Below are 18,923 nucleotides of genomic sequence, written 5' to 3'. Positions count from 1 at the left end.
CAAAACAATTAATTGAATTTTAGATTTTTCATAACTCAATCGATTATAATTCAGATTATCACAAAACAATCGATTAAAAGTGAAACGATATAGACGAAAAAGAAGTTCATGGTATAGAATACAGAAAGCTTTTGGTACAAAGCCATTTATGAAAATAATGTTTGCTTTGCAGTAATTCCTGTGTTCTTATCTCGTTTTTCCTAATGTCATTTCTATGTGAATGCAAAGTTATTCTATGAGTTGAGCTGACCAATGCTTATGGTTCAAGGAATACTGAATTCCATCGGAAATTATTTTTTTTATAGATGCAGTGTTGGTGAATTGGCCGGATATTGGCCAAGGAGGGAAATTATCGGTGGGTGGAGCTCACCCTCAACACGTCGGGGGCGTGGTGGCTGAGCGGGAGAGCCAGGTGGCAGCACGCCGGGGGCGTGGTGGCTGAGAGGAAAAGCCAGGTGGCAGCACACCGGGGGCGTGGTGAGTCACGACGCAAGGAGCGTGGTACGTCAAGGCCCGTGAGGCTTGGCAGAGCTGCGCGGAGTCCCAATGGACCTGCTGCACCACGCGGGGGGCGTGTTGCAGTCCTGCCTGCATGCAGGAGACAGCCCCCACCCCGGAAACCAGCGCCAGTGATGCTCCATGTATATATGCATGCGTTGGGCTCTCTTCTTCTCCTCCCATTCATGGTGTTTGAGCTGAAGCAAAAAATATAAGGGAGAAGGAGAGAAGGAAGTGGGTTAGTCTGTAGGTAGTATTAGTGAGGAGAGTATAGTGAGTAGCAGTGAATAGTGGTGAGTTAAGTTTATACGTGGAAAGAAAAAGAATATTAGTTTAAAGGATTAAAAAAAAATGGTACGTAATTATCTGACGCCTGAAGAACATATTATCAACTATTTGGATCATCCTATTTATGTAAGTAAACAAATTTTTTTTTTTGCTGTATTTAAATTATTTTATTTTTTATGTATGTTTTTTATGCATGTATATTTTGTGTTGAGAATATTATTCTGTGTATTTTATAAATATTTTAAGAATATAACAATAATTTTTATAAAATAAACGTTAATAATAATAATAATAATAATAATAATAATAATAATAATAATAATAATAATAATAATATGTATAATTTGTACTAATTTTTGTTATTAAGAATATGTTGAAGAATAAAAAACATATTCTGATGTTGTAATAATATACGCAACGTGAGTAAGATACCGCTGCTGGAGGTGGGTGGCCGAGCCTCTGCGCTGGAAGATACCGCTGCCATCGTCGGGGAACACTGTCGGTAAGGGTTTTAATTGTGGTTTCTGTTCTTTTGGATTTCGAGAAGATTTTTGATGCTGCGTGGTTATTATAGTTGATCCACAGGAGTTTCTGGCCGCTACCTGAGCTGCTGTCAGGTCAGTTTGGGATTGCGGCTCGTCCGTTCTGCTGTTATCGTAAGTATATTTTATTTCAAACTCTCGGTGTTAGTATTCCGTTATCAACTATTGAGAATTTTGCGATGTTAATATCTCAGGGTTGAGTTTCGAAAATTGTATGATTAAAATGAAAGCTGCCGCGATGTCGTCTTGCTTCGTAGACTAATTGGTTTCGTTCCTTGTTACTGCGATGCTCTATTAACAATTATGTTCTAATTTCATTTAATATCCATTTCGCATTAATCCCAATTTATGTAAAATAGGTTGTCGTTGCTGTGAATCTTGATTGTGAATCTTGATTGTCGCTGTTGATATTGCCTGGGAATCACTGAGGTTGTTGCCGCGAGTTAAGAATAGAAAGATGACTCTTGATGCGTTAACTTTTAAAGGGTTCGACTTTGAGGTAGGGGTTTTCTAAAAAGCTATTTTATATTTTGGAATTGTTATAAATGGATATTGATGTGAGAATTATATACTTTTTAGTGATTGTATAAGTCTTATGTATTGTCTGGCTGTTTTGAACGAATATGATTATATGTTTGCTTGGATTATTGTTTGGTTTTGATAAATGGACTGTTATTGGATTGTTTCCTTAAAGTTTTGAAAATGGGTTTGGTCATTTGATAATGAGTTGATTTTGAATCGGTTTTCTTGGAGAGATAATAATGATATGAATGGTTGGATTTAGCTTGCTTTTAAACTGATTTTGGTTTTGAACCCGTAGAAAGGGTTGCAGAAAGGTTTGGTTGGGACCCGAAAAGGGTGACAAAGTCCAAGTTTTAGGAGAGATGCTGCCGAATTTTTATGAAATTAAGATCCTGTTTTAAAATGTGATTTAGAAAAGAATTTGGATTTGAGAGGTCCTATTATTTGGTTTTTGATTTATTAAGAAATAGATGTTTCGAGTTTAAGCTGTTTAAGAAAAGTTTATGTTTTTCCGATTGATTTAAATATGAAAGGGCCTATGTTTTGAAGTTTGATTAAGGAAGTGCTTTTGGAGGAGTTTTAGTGGATTAAAAAAAAAAGAGATTAAATTTTGATTAATTAAATTCGTTTTGTTTTCGAAATGTTCTTTAAGTTTCGGCTTAGCGAGACTAAACAATTCCGAGCCTTTGGGAGGATTTTTGATTTAAGAACGAAATTAAAATTGGTTTTCAGATTAAATAAATTGGTTTTGGTTTAATTAAGTTGGTTTTGAAATTGGTTCGGAATATTTGGATACATGACTTGGTTTTGGTTTAAATCCTCTTTCCTTTATTCAAATCAAGAAACTAAGGTTTTAGAGGTTAAATGAATTTAAGAAAATGAGTTAGGTCAGTCTCCCCTAAAGACTTGAGACTCTGCTGAGGAACTTTTGTTACCAAATCCTGTTTTAGAATGAATGATTTTGAATCCCTCGGAAAAGGCTTTTGATTTGGTGTAGTTTCTGAAATGTTTGGAAAAAAGTTGTGGAGAGTGATCTTATTTTTAAGAAAAAAAATGGGAATTTACATTTGAGGAGAAGTGGCTAGCCACCACGTGCTCAGTGACCATGTTTTAAAAAGAGGAATTTATGTTTGAGGAAAAGTGGCTTACGAGCTTGAAATGATTTGAGGAATGGAAATTTTAATGCCAAGGTTGGAAAGAATTGATTTTTTATTTCAATATTTTATGAGTTTGATGATGTTGGATAGTGGAAGTGCTATTATGGTATGGGCCGGATGGTTGTATATGATAATAAATTATGGCTGATTGTGGAATATATTATGAGCCGGATGGCTGAGTATGAATATGGATGATTATTGAGTTGATAAGGTGATTGTTGCACTTCCACTTATCTGAGATATGAGTTTTCCTGGGTAAAATCAGTGGCTAGCCACCACGTGCTCCAAGTTGAGACTCGATACTTGCTGACCCCATGTTGTAAGTGTGGCCGGACACTTTGAAATTTCCGGATGAGCTCGCCCCCGTGGATAAACACCAGTGAGGGTGTTATATGTTTATGTTTGAGAATTACTCGAGTAGGGGATGCAGACAGGGGGATAGTCCAATTGTTAGCTACCAGGACTTGTCGGGTTGGTTTTATAACCGACAGATGAGACTCATCAACCACTAGGATAGGCATTCATCATATGCATCTATGTGACATTGTGTGGGTGTGCATATTGTACTTGGTTTGCCTATGTGATTAATTATGTTTAATTGCTATTCGCTCTATTTGAAGTAATTTTTTGTGCTTGAACTTTCCTACTTGTGTTTGTGACTGAAACTCTGTTGGATTGTGGTAATTGGTTGTTGTTTGGATTGTTTAGGCCTAGGGCCTTAGTTGATCATGAGGTGGGCTGAAGGCCATGTTTGGTTTGTGTTTCTGGTTTAGAAAAGTATGAAAAACTAAACTGGTTTAGCATAGACTTAATGAACCTATTCTTGGAACATGTTGGTCATTCATACTGTCTAGGAAAAACCTTTTGAAAGGCTTTAGAATTTTTGAAGAAATAACAGTTTCCTCTCTCAGAAAAGATTTCAGATTTTCAATAGTAAACCTTTACTTTTGAAAAGATGCATAAGGTGGTTATTAATCACTGTAACGGTTTTATTTTTACGTATCCTATTATAGTAATTCTGCAACCCTATAGTGAGAATCCTTTCGAGGATGATGTTCTCACTCCCCTACAGGTGTTTTCTTTTCAGGATATGGACGAGGAAGTCACAAAGAATTTATTCTATTTTCTGTTTATATGATGTATTGTATTGTTTTATATATTATGTTTTTCCTTGCCTTTATCTTTATACATTCTGTAAGAGGGATAGAAATTGTATTAGTTAATGCTTGTAAAAAGTGTGTGGAGCGGTAATACGATTTAAGATTTTAAACAGGCTCATATTTTTGTGTTAAGTATTATAAGAATTCTCGTAATACCCGAGCTATCAGAGTGGCACAGCCGAAAGCGTGACATCTTGATAGTTAGGGTGTTACAACAAGAAATGTACAAAAAATTTTATATCCACCACATCAAGTTACTCAAATCAGTTATTAAAATTAATTATTAATATAAAATATATATTAAAATATAAAATATATATTAAAAATAAATTAAACAATCAATCATATTAGATAAATATTAAAATCAATTATTAATATTAAATATATAATAAAATATAAAATATATATTAAAAATTATTTAAATAATATATGTATTTATATATAAATATATGGTAACTAATTTTAATGTATAAATAATATTTTTATTAAAAATAAAATATATTTTTTGTCTTTGAAATTTGACAAAAGTTTTAAAAATACCCTTAAATAATCCTCAACAGTTAAATTTTCAAAAAATTTAAGACCAATCTAACAATAATGCATGAAAATTATGTTTGATTTGCTTGTGTTGAATGTTATTCTTATGAAATTATTATTGAGTTGGTCTTCGTGAATATATTTGATACAAATTAAAAACTTATGTCACAACAAAATTGAAACAAAATAAAAATTAAGAATATTTTTAAAATTTTTGTCAAATTTCAGAGACAGCAAAAAGTATACTTTATTCTTTTATTATATAATATATATAAATATATAATGACTAATTTTAATATATAAATAACATTTTTTTAATATACTCACCAAAATGATTTAATCTATTAATATATAATAGGAGAGTAGTAGTGGGTTGGTTGCTTGACAAGTGGTGCTTTGTATAATAGACAAGTGTTACTCTTTATTGCATGACAAATAGCAAAACAACAAAAATTAATATTAATAAAGTAATAAAAAATCTGATATGAACAAAACAATTGGCGGGATTTTGATTCAAATTGAAATTCAAAATGATTTTGTTACAACTGTTTTCATATATATGTAAGTTAAGCGGTGAAGAAAGAAAAGAAGGAAAGAGAGAAAGAAAGAAACCGACGGTCACAGAGAAGAGGGTGGCGACGAACAAAGAAAACGATGGTTGAAGAAAGAAAAGACGACAGAAGAAGAGAACGACGGTGAAGAAAGACGAAGAAAGACGGTCGATGTCGCAGAGAAGAAGAAAATGATGGCGAATAAGGTAAGGACGACGGAAGAAGGAGAAGAAGGTGGCGACGACGACGACGGTCACAGAAGCTAAATCGGCAGAGAAAAAAAGAGCAACGAGGCGACGACGGTGATGGAGTCCACCGTCGCTGTTGGATCCGCAGAGCCGCGTCCTCTGCAGGACGGTGTCGCCGTCGTTTCTTTAGTGGTTAGTGCTGCGAATGAAGGATGGTTAGTTCTCTCGCTTGGATATACTTTATTTTGTTGTTTGATTGGTTGAAAATGCTAATTGAAATTGAATATGGATTTTCGTGTTAATATCTTCAGAATGGCGTGCTACACTTAAAGAAGAGAACGGTGAAGGAGCAGCTAGCCGCAAGTTGATGACACCGGTGTAGAGAACGGTGAGCTTTGGTATCCTATCGTGGGCAGTATTACAGAGGTAATTTACTTTTAAGTTAGAATAGCCACACAAAATCAATGTGTCTCCGAGAAATTAATGAAACTAAGGAAGTATTTATTTGACTTTCAAACTTTATCAAAAAGCTGTGTTTTCATATATTTGAAAAATTACAACACGTTTAGGAAATTTACGTGATCTAAATCTTTTTTTTTTCAGTGATAGCAGGTAATTAGGAGCTAAAATCATGTTTAGGAACTGTTGTCAGTGAATATGGTTGTGAATGAACTAGAGGTATATATCTTGCACCACCAAATAAGAAGCTACTTTCTGAAGGTGAGTAGAGGTATATATCTTTTGTTCTCTTTGTTTTATTTGAATGTTTTGTGATGATTTCATTCTCTAAATCTCTTTGTGGTTACTGATTATGTGTTTTGGCCTTTTTTGTTTAATAATTGAACAGGATGAGGTACTACTCTTTTGTCTTCTGCTAGACATTTGTAAATCTAGACTTGGATTCCATTGTTTGCTTGAAACTCTATATGCAAATTCATAATACAAAGCACTTATATAGAATATTTTGGTAGTTGAATTTTTAAATATCTTACATTAGGCTTTGAAGGACAATATTTTTTTGAATATTTTCTGTTGTAGACATTGTTCCCAGGTTAGATAATTGTTTACATCGTTGCAGCAGGAAAAAGCACCCCAAAGACATGTTTTTGGTGAATATATATTTACAAATATAAGACTATAATCAGTTTTGCTTGCCTGTGATGTGTTTTGTTAAAACTATAACCAAAATTTTTATTATCATCTCAAATTGCTTGGGTTGTTGACATTCATGTTGCAATTGGGGATTTAGATATATTTTTCTTTTAGCAATGACAGTGATTGCAAGTAGAAGATAGTTACTTGAAGTTTGTCTTAAGGCTTCTCTTATTGGTAGTGTCTTAAGGTGGGATGTCTTTGGTCTCATATAACTAATTGCAAGTGTTTGCTTCAAAACTTATGGCTACATTAGCATGTCTCAAGCCGGTTCATTTCTCAGTAATTTCAAGCTTGAACACTACATAAAAATCCCGTCAAGATCAATGTCTTGCTGCGGGTATATTCTTTATGAACAATTTCAGTCCCTTCCTCATCAAAAATTTTTGCAGAGTTTATATATTAGTTTAATTATAATTGTTTATTTACTGTGATCCAATAAAAAAAATAAGAAATAAGAAATGACATTCATAAGGAAAAATGTATGCACATAAGCTGATAATAATTGTCGCATAGGAGGGAGATATTGTCAGTTCTGCATTTTATTGCCCATATATATAGTTCTAGATTCAACATAAGAATATACCTGCAATATAATGCAGAACGAGGTCTATTTGGTAAATATTATGATTGGTGTGAATCATTTAGTATGTATCCCATGACAAATGATCTCCTTCTTGCTCCCCTGTTTTTGAATAGTGCCACAGGTTTGGGCTGAATGGTGAATTTTAATTGCATGTTTCTTTGTATATCGTTTTCTTCATTTTTTTAGGAAAGAATATTCATGATTGAGGAATCGAGCAGTGTTTTTTTCTTCTCCTATTCTTTTTTGCCATTAAATATTCTTTTTTTATATTTTTTTATTGAAATGCAGCGTCTTTGAGTAAAATATTAACGAAGTTTATACTGTATAAGAGGGACAAGAAACTAGCATTAAGAGATTTTCTCACATTATCGATGATTTTGTTTGATTTCCTTCTCTTTTATTTGGTGATATAAGCTTCAGGTTTCTATCAAGCTGGCCTGTGAGTCTGTGACTCGGGTTTTAATAAACTGAAAATTGGAAATTGTAAAGAATATTCATAAACATCATTAGAGAAAAACCTAGGGAGAGAGTACGTCTGAGTATTCAAAAAAAAATATTAAAGTTTGATTATTAAACTGTATTATCATTGTGATTGTTCATCAGCCACTTATTCAATGTAGCTTTATGTTGCTGATTAGGTTGTGGATGCAATTCAAATATATATACATATATATTTTTACATGTAAATATATAATTCCTTTTAATACATTAGCCTCAATAGAACAAATAATTAATTGCTTTCTTTTACTATAAACTGCAATCAAAAGCCAAAGAACCAACAGTATAATTGTTGACCTGTTTTTAAGGACTGTTTGCTGTGATATCGGTTTTCAATCTCTTGGATATGAGTCTTTCATCTAATATTACTGTGTAAGGCTTTGAACTGATGTATAGATAGTGAAAATTGTTGTATTCCTTGAAACTGTGATTGAATCAGAGTAAAAAAGCTTTGTTTTTTGAGAATGTTGATGCAATCTACGTATTTCTCCATGTATTTTAAATTTTCCATAATTGTTATGCAGTGTTTGTTGAGGGTCCTTAAAAAGAAGAACTCAAAGTTATTAACTGCCTCAGCAGTGTTTCTTCCAGTTCACCCAATGATGGTTTCAGTTATTCAAACTAGGATGATGGAGGTAACATGTTTGTGAGAACTTTGTCCTTAACTTTTAAATGTTGAATGGTTTAGGATTTATTTAAATATAGCATCCATGTCACCACCTTAATATTTAATATAAAGAAATTAATTGTTGGATTAGAATCAATCTTCTTTAATTGTTTTTGTAGCGAAATCTGAATAAATATGAGAAACTACATGACCTATACTATATATGAATTATACAAGAACCAAAAAAGTTATTTAACATTTTTTGCATTTTGGTTAGTATGAGGACGTTAAACTTTGATGCAATTTCTGTTCTTCCTGTAAGTTTGTGACTTAAAAAAATATATATTAAAAGGAGATTATAACATGAAGTTAAGAAAGAAAAAACCTCAAACAGCTCGACCTTTGTTGTTTTTTTTTTTCTCTTTATTCTTCATTGACTTGATTTTTATCAAGTCTACACTCTACAGATACTGAGATACATGTATTTCCAGTTTTGTAATAGTATAATGACTTTCTTGACCAAAGGCACATATGGTAGTATTCACTTCTAAAGTTCATACATTTTCTCAAATTATTCATCTAAAATCATGTTTTGAGATCCGTCTTTTAAAAATCATATCGTTGACTATAGATAAAGTACTATTAACATTGAAAATTTCTGATCTGTCCTCTGATCAAATGATATTGGATTATGGATAAAATTTAATTTGTGCATTTGATAGTTATTTATTTATTCTTTTTGTTGTTGGATAGCTTACAAGGGAGCCAGAAGCACCAGACAGGGCAGTGGCTCAATGGCATCTATGGAAGAGCGTAGTGGCAGAATGGTGTGCCGCACTTGAAGAGGAGAAGATTGGGAGATTTCGATGTCGGCAACGGTGGAATGATGCGACAAAAGAGGGGAGCACACAGACAAGCTTTTGGTGGTTTGAAGTCACTCCCTCAAAGCATCAGAATGAGTTTCCATCAGTGCCTCCTGTAAACTCAGCTTACTCTATCCAGTCAGATGCAGTTGAAAATGAATCATATCAAAGCTCCCCAAAGTACCCTAGCAGACAGGTATTATTCTATCATTTCATTTTTGGATTTTGATTATATTTTGTTATACTCTTTTCTACCCTCTTCGGTACTCTTGATATTTCTATTTATTTGGGTTTGATGCCTGTAGTCAGCAGCCCTTATTCTATAACATATAGAGAAGAAAGAATAAACATTAGTATGTTATATCCATTTCATTTTAACTAATTGGATCCAAGACTAAAATAACACAACTTTATGGATTTGCACCCACCATCACATTGTTAGAAATTCTTCATTTGGTATGTCAATCCTCTCATCACTAACACTTCACATATGCCAATATAAATTTTTTCAAAAGATGTTTTGAGTTCTTAATTTATTAGCTGGAATAGAAGGATTTGTTTTTGGGAATTCTGTAAGAGATAATTTTGGATTAATGAAGATCATCAAGTAATGCAAAAAATAATTCTGTAAGAGAAATTTTTGCTGAAATGTGAACATGAGTCGTGGTGTTGTCCATGTCTTTGGTTCAAGGGAGGCTTACCCTTCAAAAGCAGTGCGAACTGAGTAACTTTGAGCATACTTTCGAATACTGGTAAGTGGTAACTAAGAGCTTTGTCCCTCTCTTTTGCTTCTATAAGAAAAAATTAAAGAGAAAAAAAAAACAAAGAAGTGTCTATTTTGTGCATACTTTCAGGTAAAATGTTTTTTTTAAAGCTATTCATCTTGGATTGTTTCTGATGTTACATCATTAATGCTATTAACTATGTTTATATTATATGGATTATGTAACACCCTTACTATCAGAAATCACGTTTCCGGCTGCGCTACTCTGATAGCAAGAAGTATTACGACTACTTTACATACTAAATATTAAAATAGGAGCCTGTGACTCGACTCTGTATCGCTGATTCCTTTGAAAACTGGAAATTAATACTTTATCTTAAGAAAAATACAAGCAGGCATAGATTCATATACAAGAACTCCTTACATAATATCTCATAATATATAATATACATATAAAACATATAACTCCTATCCCTCTTATAAAAACTTGTAATAACAAAGACGAGGAAAGAAAATAATCTAATTAACACGACATATAAACCAAACGCAATATAACTCTTCTTAACGCTTCTTCATCCGGTTCCTGAAAAGGTAAAGCTGTAGGGGGTGAGAACCTAACCACACGGTCTCACCACGGAGTTTCAAAGTTGTCATAAGAAGATATTCAATAAGAAAACTGTTTTCAAATTCAGTGATTATCATTGCCTTATGAATCCTTTTAAAATCCAATAGCTAATCGTTCAAAACCTTTTCAAAGAAACAATGTTTACTATTTTCAGAAATCTAAAGTCTTTTTTTTTTCTCATAAGCAAGTCTCAATCAGAAACCAACCACGCAATCAAACAACACAATCATTAATTCAGCACCAGAGTCCATTCTCAAATGTAACACGCCAAGACAAACACAAGCAAGACAGACAACGAAAGCACAAGTAGGAAGCAGTTACAGCAAATAGTTCAAGTAGCAATTAAGAACAGTTTAGCAATTAGGCAAACCAAAACAAGTTCAAACCCAAGCAAAGCATACAAATGCATATGATGCATGCCTGTCCTATGGCTGATGAGGCTCATCTGTCGGTTATCCAGCCAACCCGACAAGTCTGAATTGTATTTAGACTGTCCCCCGACGTGCATCCCCAAGAGTCTATGCATAGCTTTTTCTCAAATAATCAATATTACTCAATGGGGGTAACATTCCCGAGAATTTATATAGTGCCCGGTCACACACTTACATCGTAGGGTCAACAGAGTATCGAGTTTTCAACCTGGTACACGTGGTGGCAAGCCACGGCACTTAATCCAGGGAACCTCGTATCTCAGATATTTCAAATTCATAAGCCATGTGAATAATTCAAAGTTCACATCTCAACATTCTCAACATCATAACCATTCATCAATCCAAATCTCATTTCCAAGTTCATTTCAAAGCCATATTTCAAATAAAATCCTCATCATCCTCTTTTTCATTCTGTTCGTTAACAATCTCAATTCCAAAACAAAATTCTTTCTTTGATAGACAAATCAACCTTAAAACGTATAATGCTTAAAAACAAATCTTTTTAATTAATTACTTTAAATAAAACTTTTAATTTTATAAAATTTCAGCAGCGTCTCCTCTAAAACTCGGACACTGCCACCCTTTTCGGGTCCAATCCAAACATTTCTCAAACCATTTCTCAACCATTTCCAAATCTCAATCACTTTCCAAAATTCAACCAATTCCAGCATCAAATTATTTCCAAATCAAACCAATTCCAATAATAAAACTCTTTTTAAAGTCAAACCAGCTCAAGTATTAAATCATTTATAAAATCAGACCGACTCAAAATCAAACCGCTTTAACTTCAAACCAAGAAAAACCACTTTCCTAATAATCAAGTAAATAACTTTTCAAATCTATTTGTTATCAACAACCGTACTTCACTCAAGCAATCAAGCACTCAATAATCCAGTCCAACAAACCATCACATCCACAAGACAAATATAATCACAGAAATATATCTTTTTGCATCAATATCTATTTATCACAACTCTGTAATATAAAATAGATTTTAAGAAAAAATCCTACCTCGATTGTGATCTAACTACGAGACATAAACTCTTTTTCTTTCGGCTCGCATTCAGCGGCAGCTGCATCCACAGTTCCGTTTACTTTCACAACAAAAACGGCTTTTACTCCAACCATGCGATTACCGAAACTCGACCCTAGAACGTCAATATCACGAAATTCTCAATAATTCATAGCAAAATAATAGCAGTAAGGATATCAAGGTTAAAATAACTTACTGCAGCTATAGAAAACAGAACGATGGAGCAGCAAAGAACATAATCAGAGACCTATGCATCTGTCCTGATGGCAATAACACTATTCTGATTGGTAAGGCAGCAGGGATATCAATAAAATCAGAATAGCAGAGCAAAATAGAAATAGAACAAATTCAAGAAAGGAGGAAGCATTTACCGGTAAATCTGGCCTGGTTCCAACAACAGCGTATAGCCGAGTAACTTGCAACAACCAAAACCCAAGAAGACAGAGGATTCAGATACGGTCTCCGGCGGCCACGGACACGGTTGTGCGACTCAAAATAGAACCAGATAGAGCGGCGGTAGCCTCCAGCAACTCCGGTGAGCTTCCTCGACGACGGTGATGGCAGGAGCTTCGGCGGTGCTAACCGAGGCTGGACGGCGGCAGGAACGGCGGCGATAGCTTCACGCAGCACGGCGGCGCCTATCCTTTCCCCCACCGCGAGCTCTCTGTCTCTCTCTCGCCCTCTGTTCCAATGACAGCGACGATGGCTCCCTTCGGCGACGACGACGGCGCGAACAGGAGCAGCTGCGGCGGCGAACTTCATCTGCGGCAGCGAGCTTCATCTGCAGCGAGGGACGGCGTAATAGCATCGTTCTTCTTCTCCTCTGGCTCGTGGTCGGCGGCGACGGGCGCGAGGTCAGTGGCGATCCGCGGTAGCTGTGGCAGCGGTTTTCCTCTCCCACCAACGCTCTCTCTCTCTCCTTGGATCTCCCCTTCTCTCGATTAGCAGCGGCGGCGGCGGTGGCAGTGACACCCACCGCGCCGCCTCCCTCTTCTCTTCCTCGGCAGCCCCCCTTTCCCACTTCCCTTCTTTCCTTCTCTCTTTCTTCTTTTCTTTCTTTCTTTCTTTCCTTATTTTCTTTTGTTTTTTCTCTGCTGTGGGTGTAATAGGAGAAGGACTGATGGCGGCTAGGGTTAGATACAAGTGGGATTAGGGTTTAATTTGGGCCAAATGGAAAATTAGGGATTTTTAGACAAATTGGAGTTTTGTTAAATTTTAATAAAATTAAGAGATATTATATTAAATTAAATATAAAATATCCATCTTTAAATTGGGTTTTCAATTACAAATTTATAAATTAGTTTCAATTAAATACTAATTAAATAAAAATTGGAGGCAAATAAATTAGTTCTCCTTTATTTATAAAATAAGGTTAAAAATATAAATATTTAAAATTAAGGCATATAAAATATTCACTATTTTTCAATTATAAGAACTCTAAATCAAAAATAAGAGTTTACTCAACTTTTATATAAAAATTTTCGAAATATAGTCTTAAATAAATATAATCATCGTAAATAATTAATTAATAACTTTTAAAAAGTTAGAGGTCTTACAGATTACAAATTTTTTGAGTGCCAAATTTTTTATTTTCAATAGAGATTTGAGAAATTATATGTGTATTTATAAACTACTCTATGAACTCAATAAACAATTTGATTTGAGTTTCAAAATGATATTTTTTTAAAATTATATGACAGAGAAAAGAAAGGATAAAAACAGTTAGATATATATATATCCATTTTGTTTTGAATATGCCCCGTCATCACAGTTAGCAATTCTTAATTGATCAATTGGGTTTAATTAACTGGATCCTACACTAAAATATATTTATGCTCTGCTCTTTATTATGAAGTTCGAATATATCTTTTGTTTTGAGTTAACAAACTAAGACTAAATTCTAATTTATTTTGTGTTTTGCTCTAATAAAAAAATGTAGTTTAAATTTACATTTCAGTAATAAACTTCAATTTAGAGTTTGGTTCAATACTTCCCCAGACGAATGGCAGACAAATGTGTTACATGCATATCATTATAGACTTATTTTCAAGTGCTAACACCAATAAAATGGGAGAGATTAGAAAATGTGTGTCTGTTTTTTTTTTTTTTCAAAAATAATAAATTGAACCCTTATATTGAATTCAACCACTATGAGGTTGTGAATATTATATGCATCACTTTTGTGTATGCTTTTTCTTTTAATATTTAAAGTGATAATCTATTATGGTGCTTGGTAATTTTGCATGAAGTTTTCATATTTTTGGTAATTAGAGGACTTGCGAAAAATAGTGAAATCCAAGAGGGTAATTTTGCAGGGAGTTTTCATATTTTTGGTAATTAATATACAATCTCTGTAACTCCTTGCTTTGCAACAACTGGAATGTTATTATCTGTGTGATTAATATATAAGGAAAAGTGAAATTACGTATTGTTAATTACTTGGGTACATCCGTCATTTACTTTAATTTTGTTGTAAAACTAGGTAAGTTTACTTTTCAATAGGTTGGAGTTATATGGATAATGATGGCTTCGTTAACATCTACTCATATATAATAACATGAATTATTATAAATGATGATGATGGCTTTTCTCATTATTTAAGTGACCGTATAAATATAACTAAAAAACGAGTAAACGAAATTAAAATACTAAAAACATCCCCTCAATTCATAATTATATAATTCCATTTTCAAACCTTAAATCCTGTGAAATTGATGGGTGTTTGCGGTGTGATTTGGATCGATTTAAGTTAAAAACTTATTCGATCTGAACATTAATTTTATTTACGGTGCTATTTGAATTGGATAAATTTTTAAAAAAATTAAATATATATATATAATAAGTCTCAATACCAAATTTTAAACAACTAACCCATACATAATAAGTCTAAAAAATATTTTAAAAAACTAACAATAACATAACAAATAAAAATAAAATTATAGGTTAGTTAAAATAAATAAATAAATCATATTTTGAATATAAAATATTTATTAAATAATAATAATACATAAATAGTATAAAAATATATAACAAATTGAATATGTTATAAATATAATTATAAATGTAATAAAATAATAATATTATAATACATTGTACAATTTAGATTGGATTTGATCGATTACAAGAAATAGATACAAAATTCGATCTAGCAGTTTGTAAAAAATAAAATCTAATCAAATCCAAATTAATACAATTTTATTCAATTTTTAATTTAAATTAGATTAGAGGAGCAATTTAATTTGTATCATTTTAAATTTAAACACCACCAACGAGTGAAACCAAATAAAATGTGGCCATAGTGCCAAACAACGATTTTCGGTCAGGAGCCATAGCACCGCGGCTCGACTTAGACAGACCATCACATCCGGCTCAGCGCTTAGGACAACCACCACTACCCCACCACTACACCATGCACCCACATCACCTGATATATACACCAGTCCGCTTCCAATTCATCCAAACCCTTCTATTATTTTATCATATATCTCAATGGATATAACCTATAGCATACCAGACCTCCTACACTGGAATACCTGAAATGCTTCCTATACTATATTAGTACAATAGAATATTTGTAGTTCAAAATATAAGTAGGACCATTATCCTGATTTTTAAATAAGATTGGTATAAAAAGAATGAATAACTATAATACACTAACTGTTAAGTGGTGTTTTTACAATTTAAGTATATAATTAATTAAACAAAATTTACAAATAAAAAATTATATTTCAAACATTTTATATAAATTGAAATCATAATTTAAACAACATTATAAATTATTTTTAACGGTCCTCTGTTCCACTTTGTTTAGATAAGAAAAATATAATCATACACCAACAAATATAATAATGAAATTCAAAAAAATTTAAACAAAAAAATAAGTAATATTATAATGCAACTAACTAGACATTTATTAGTAAAGAAGTGAAGCTTCTCCACATACATTAACATATTTAAATTGAAGGATTGATTTTTATATTACACATGTTTATATCATTGTATTTAAATTTAGACTTTTTCTTTATTTCTTTAATATTAATTTTTGTGATTGATTAGCCATATAGATAAATTATATAACCGCGCGCGTAGCGCGGGTGGTACTCTAGTTCAGATTAATAATTCCACATTTCTATATATATCTTCCTGATGAAACTTAAGCTTTACTTTTTATGCATACAAAAACCTCGTGTGTGTGTGTGTGCGGATAGTTAAGATAAGATGTGGAAGTTAAAGATAGCAGAAGGAGGGAAGAACCTGGTTTCAGGGAACAATTTCATAGGAAGACAACATTGGGAGTTTGATCCAAATGCAGGAACACCACAAGAACGTGCCGAGGTTGAAAGGCTGCGCCAAGAGTTTACTAAAAATAGATTTTCCATCAAACAAAGCTCTGATCTCTTAACGAGGATGCAGGTATATAACAGTTGATGCTCTTCCTAGTTTTTTAAAATCAAAGATAATATCGGTGGAGAGAGTCGAACACAAAATTCTAAATTCATGACCCAGTTACGTCCTTTATTAATTATTTGATATTTGGTTTCACTAATTAATTGAACTGTTAATTTATTAACTAACTGGCAGCTCACAAAGGAGAACCAACGTGGAGAAATTCCAGAAGCAGTGAAAGTGGGAGAAGAAGAGAAGATAACAAAAGAAGCATTGATTACAACAATGAGAAGATCTCTCACTTTCTTTTCTTCTATTCAAGCACATGATGGTCACTGGCCTGCTGAATTTTCTGGCCCTTTGTTTTTCGTTCAACCTTTGGTTAGCTACGATCAAATTCATAATAGCTTTTTTATATGATTTATTATATCATCGTTCATTTTTTGAGTATTAACCCTGTTGTTTACATGGATCTAATGATACAAATAGTAAAATTTTTCCTAATAATAAACCCATCGTTTCCGGCCTGAATATTTCCTCTTTTAACAGAGGATATATTATTGGAGTTAAGCACTATTTTAGTCTTTAAAATTAAAATCGTTTATAATTTTTCTTAAATTATTCATAAAGTTACAATTATTTTTAAGTGTAATATTTCAAATGAGTCTCTAAGTATAGAGAGTAGTGATAGAACTGAGTCAAAGTCAATTAACAAAGATAAAACTAATTCTGATAAAACAACATTAACTAACTCTGCATTACTTGAATCATAAGTTACCTGTTTTGAGTCTCTGATAAGGCAATAATAATGACCTTCAGCCCTTTTACTAATCAAGACTAATACATCACAATTAGATCATTGTTTTCCTTTTGCTCTCTCTCAAGATTTCATATTCTTGTTCTTGCACATCACTGCACCTCAGCTTCTCTTACATGGTATTAGAGCTTAGAGCTTATCAGGAATTGGGCGAAGAAGAGTTTGAGTTTGCAGGAAAGGTGGTGACCCGGACCATGGATTGGGAATCTCAACAAATTTTTAGTTGGATGCTTTGGTTATGGAGTTTTTAAAAAAAATTTTGGTCAGACACTTTAATTTTTAACAAATTTTAATTACCAAATCAGTCCACCAATTTTTATTTCGTTAGACAAATCAATTTACACATCATACCATTTATCTTTTTGGAAGGATTGATTTGAAAATTCTAAAAAAAATTTAATACTGATATGTCTTTATTAAATAACAACAGAGATGTATTTGTCTAACAGTTAATCTAATTTTTAAATAAAGTTAAATTCTACTATACTCTTTCTATAATAATATATAAATTACCCTCTATGATATGTCATTCTTTAATTGGTTATATTAACTATGGTTAAACTATTTTAAAATTAAATTATATCCCAAAATGAATAATTGTATAATTTACTAAAATACTACAAACTGAATCTTTTCTTCTTCCCCAAATCATACTTCCAGTGGCTTTCTCCATTTTTTTCTTAGACCCTTTATTAAAATGCTTGTTGGTCCCAACATCACTTGTCATTTCATTGGACTCATTCAACCTTCCTGAATCATACCCTTTTGTTTCATTGGTTACTTATAGATCATCAGACATCTTAGAACCAAAAGACCTTGAAACACCTAATGTCTCCAACTCTTTCATTGGGCCATCACATATGTCCTATAGAAAGGAAAAAATGACACCAGGAAACCAATAAAAAAATAGCAGCAGATTATTCAATAGTAACTTTTTATTACTTATATCAAACACCATACCTTCATAAAGCTACTGCGGGACTGCGGGGTTGAGGTGGCTACGGTGGTTGGCATGGCTGCAGGGCAATGGAGGCTGCGGGTTGCGGGGCTGGGTCAATGGGTGGGTAGGGCTTAGTTGATTTTTTCTTTCAATTTTAAAGGAATGGGGTTGTTGCATTGGTTTCAGAACAATGATAAAAAATATAAATTTGTTTTTTAATATTTATAGAAATTATATAATTATCCATATTATAAAACTATTTAATTACAAAATGTCCCTATTTTAGTTAAGATATTAACTCTTAGTGGATTAAATTAACTCAAATTAAAACTAAACATCCAATTAAAATATATCACGTCATAGAAGGTAATTTACATGTTGTTTTAGAGGGGATTGAGTAGAACTCACCTTTAATAAAATATAGCGTAAAACTTAATTTATCTAACAAAATAAAATGATAAAAACTGAATTGATTATTAAAATTTGTTGAAGATTAAATTATCTGACTAAAAATTTTTTAACAACCAATTTAGGATATTACTCTATTTTGAGTAAAAAATAAAATAAAAAATAGTTTTAACCAAACGGTTGATTTTATAATTAATTTTATATATCGTTAACACATTTGTTCACACAAAAATTTCTTTTGGTTTGAGTGAATTATTTACGTAAGCTTTTTTTCTTTTTTTTATTGGTCTTATATTTTTTTTTTAAGATCAATAAAAATCAAACTTTAAACCTTTAAGTCATAGAAATTCTAATACTATATTACATATCACCTTCTTTAAAAGTCTAAAATAATATATATATATAGATAA

General features: G+C 32.4%; 3 protein-coding genes across 8 annotated transcripts in view; 2 read left to right on the top strand and 1 right to left on the bottom strand.

The window, feature by feature from the left end:
- Window positions 1-5,309: 5,309 nt before the first annotated feature.
- Window positions 5,310-10,090, top strand: LOC107644505 (uncharacterized). Its single transcript, XM_088488596.1, has 5 exons — window positions 5,310-5,658; window positions 5,755-5,869; window positions 6,047-6,163; window positions 8,204-8,314; window positions 9,040-10,090. Exons 3-5 carry the CDS (start codon window positions 6,101-6,103, stop codon window positions 9,376-9,378), a joined length of 513 nt encoding a protein of 170 aa, XP_088344722.1. The 5' UTR covers window positions 5,310-5,658; window positions 5,755-5,869; window positions 6,047-6,100; the 3' UTR covers window positions 9,379-10,090.
- Window positions 9,211-18,923, top strand: part of LOC107641335 (lupeol synthase) — a 46,424-nt gene continuing 36,711 nt past the window's right edge. Inside the window, exons 1-3 of one of the 2 annotated variants that reach the window (XM_088488595.1) lie at window positions 9,211-9,345; window positions 16,171-16,375; window positions 16,544-16,729. In XM_088488595.1, the coding sequence (XP_088344721.1) occupies window positions 16,181-16,375; window positions 16,544-16,729 (381 nt within the window). In that variant the 5' untranslated portion in view covers window positions 9,211-9,345; window positions 16,171-16,180. The remainder of the gene's footprint in view (window positions 9,346-16,170; window positions 16,376-16,543; window positions 16,730-18,923) is intronic. The other variant, XM_016344831.3, reaches the window with a different exon arrangement.
- Window positions 10,222-13,105, bottom strand: LOC107644504 (uncharacterized). Of its 5 annotated transcripts, none has more exons than XM_088488598.1 (4): window positions 12,334-13,105; window positions 12,159-12,237; window positions 11,941-12,077; window positions 10,222-10,470 (listed from the first exon to the last, which is right to left on the bottom strand). In XM_088488598.1, exons 1-2 carry the CDS (start codon window positions 12,722-12,724, stop codon window positions 12,164-12,166), a joined length of 465 nt encoding a protein of 154 aa, XP_088344724.1. In that variant the 5' UTR covers window positions 12,725-13,105; the 3' UTR covers window positions 10,222-10,470; window positions 11,941-12,077; window positions 12,159-12,163. The 5 variants fall into 5 exon arrangements, with proteins under 5 accessions (XP_088344724.1, XP_088344723.1, XP_088344726.1 ...); XM_088488597.1 differs by having other exon boundaries at window positions 10,222-10,456; XM_088488600.1 differs by having other exon boundaries at window positions 10,222-10,456; window positions 12,159-12,217.

This window comes from Arachis ipaensis, chromosome B5, assembly GCF_059453495.1.
Source record: "Arachis ipaensis isolate K30076 ecotype BB chromosome B5, ASM5945349v1, whole genome shotgun sequence".
NCBI lineage: Eukaryota > Viridiplantae > Streptophyta > Magnoliopsida > Fabales > Fabaceae > Arachis > Arachis ipaensis.
This window is presented reverse-complemented; position numbering and strand designations above follow the sequence as displayed.

Coding starts and splice junctions, on each gene's coding strand:
- LOC107644504 (XM_088488598.1), bottom strand. CDS start 12,724: ATGAAGTTCGCCGCCGCAGCTGCTCCTGTTCGCGCCGTCGTCGTCGCC. Junction 12,238..12,333: donor GAACCAGGCCAGATTTACCG/GTAAATGCTTCC, acceptor CAATCAGAATAG/TGTTATTGCCATCAGGACAG.
- LOC107644505 (XM_088488596.1), top strand. CDS start 6,101: ATGGTTGTGAATGAACTAGAGGTATATATCTTGCACCACCAAATAAGA. Junction 6,164..8,203: donor TAAGAAGCTACTTTCTGAAG/GTGAGTAGAGGT, acceptor ATTGTTATGCAG/TGTTTGTTGAGGGTCCTTAA. Junction 8,315..9,039: donor TTCAAACTAGGATGATGGAG/GTAACATGTTTG, acceptor GTTGTTGGATAG/CTTACAAGGGAGCCAGAAGC.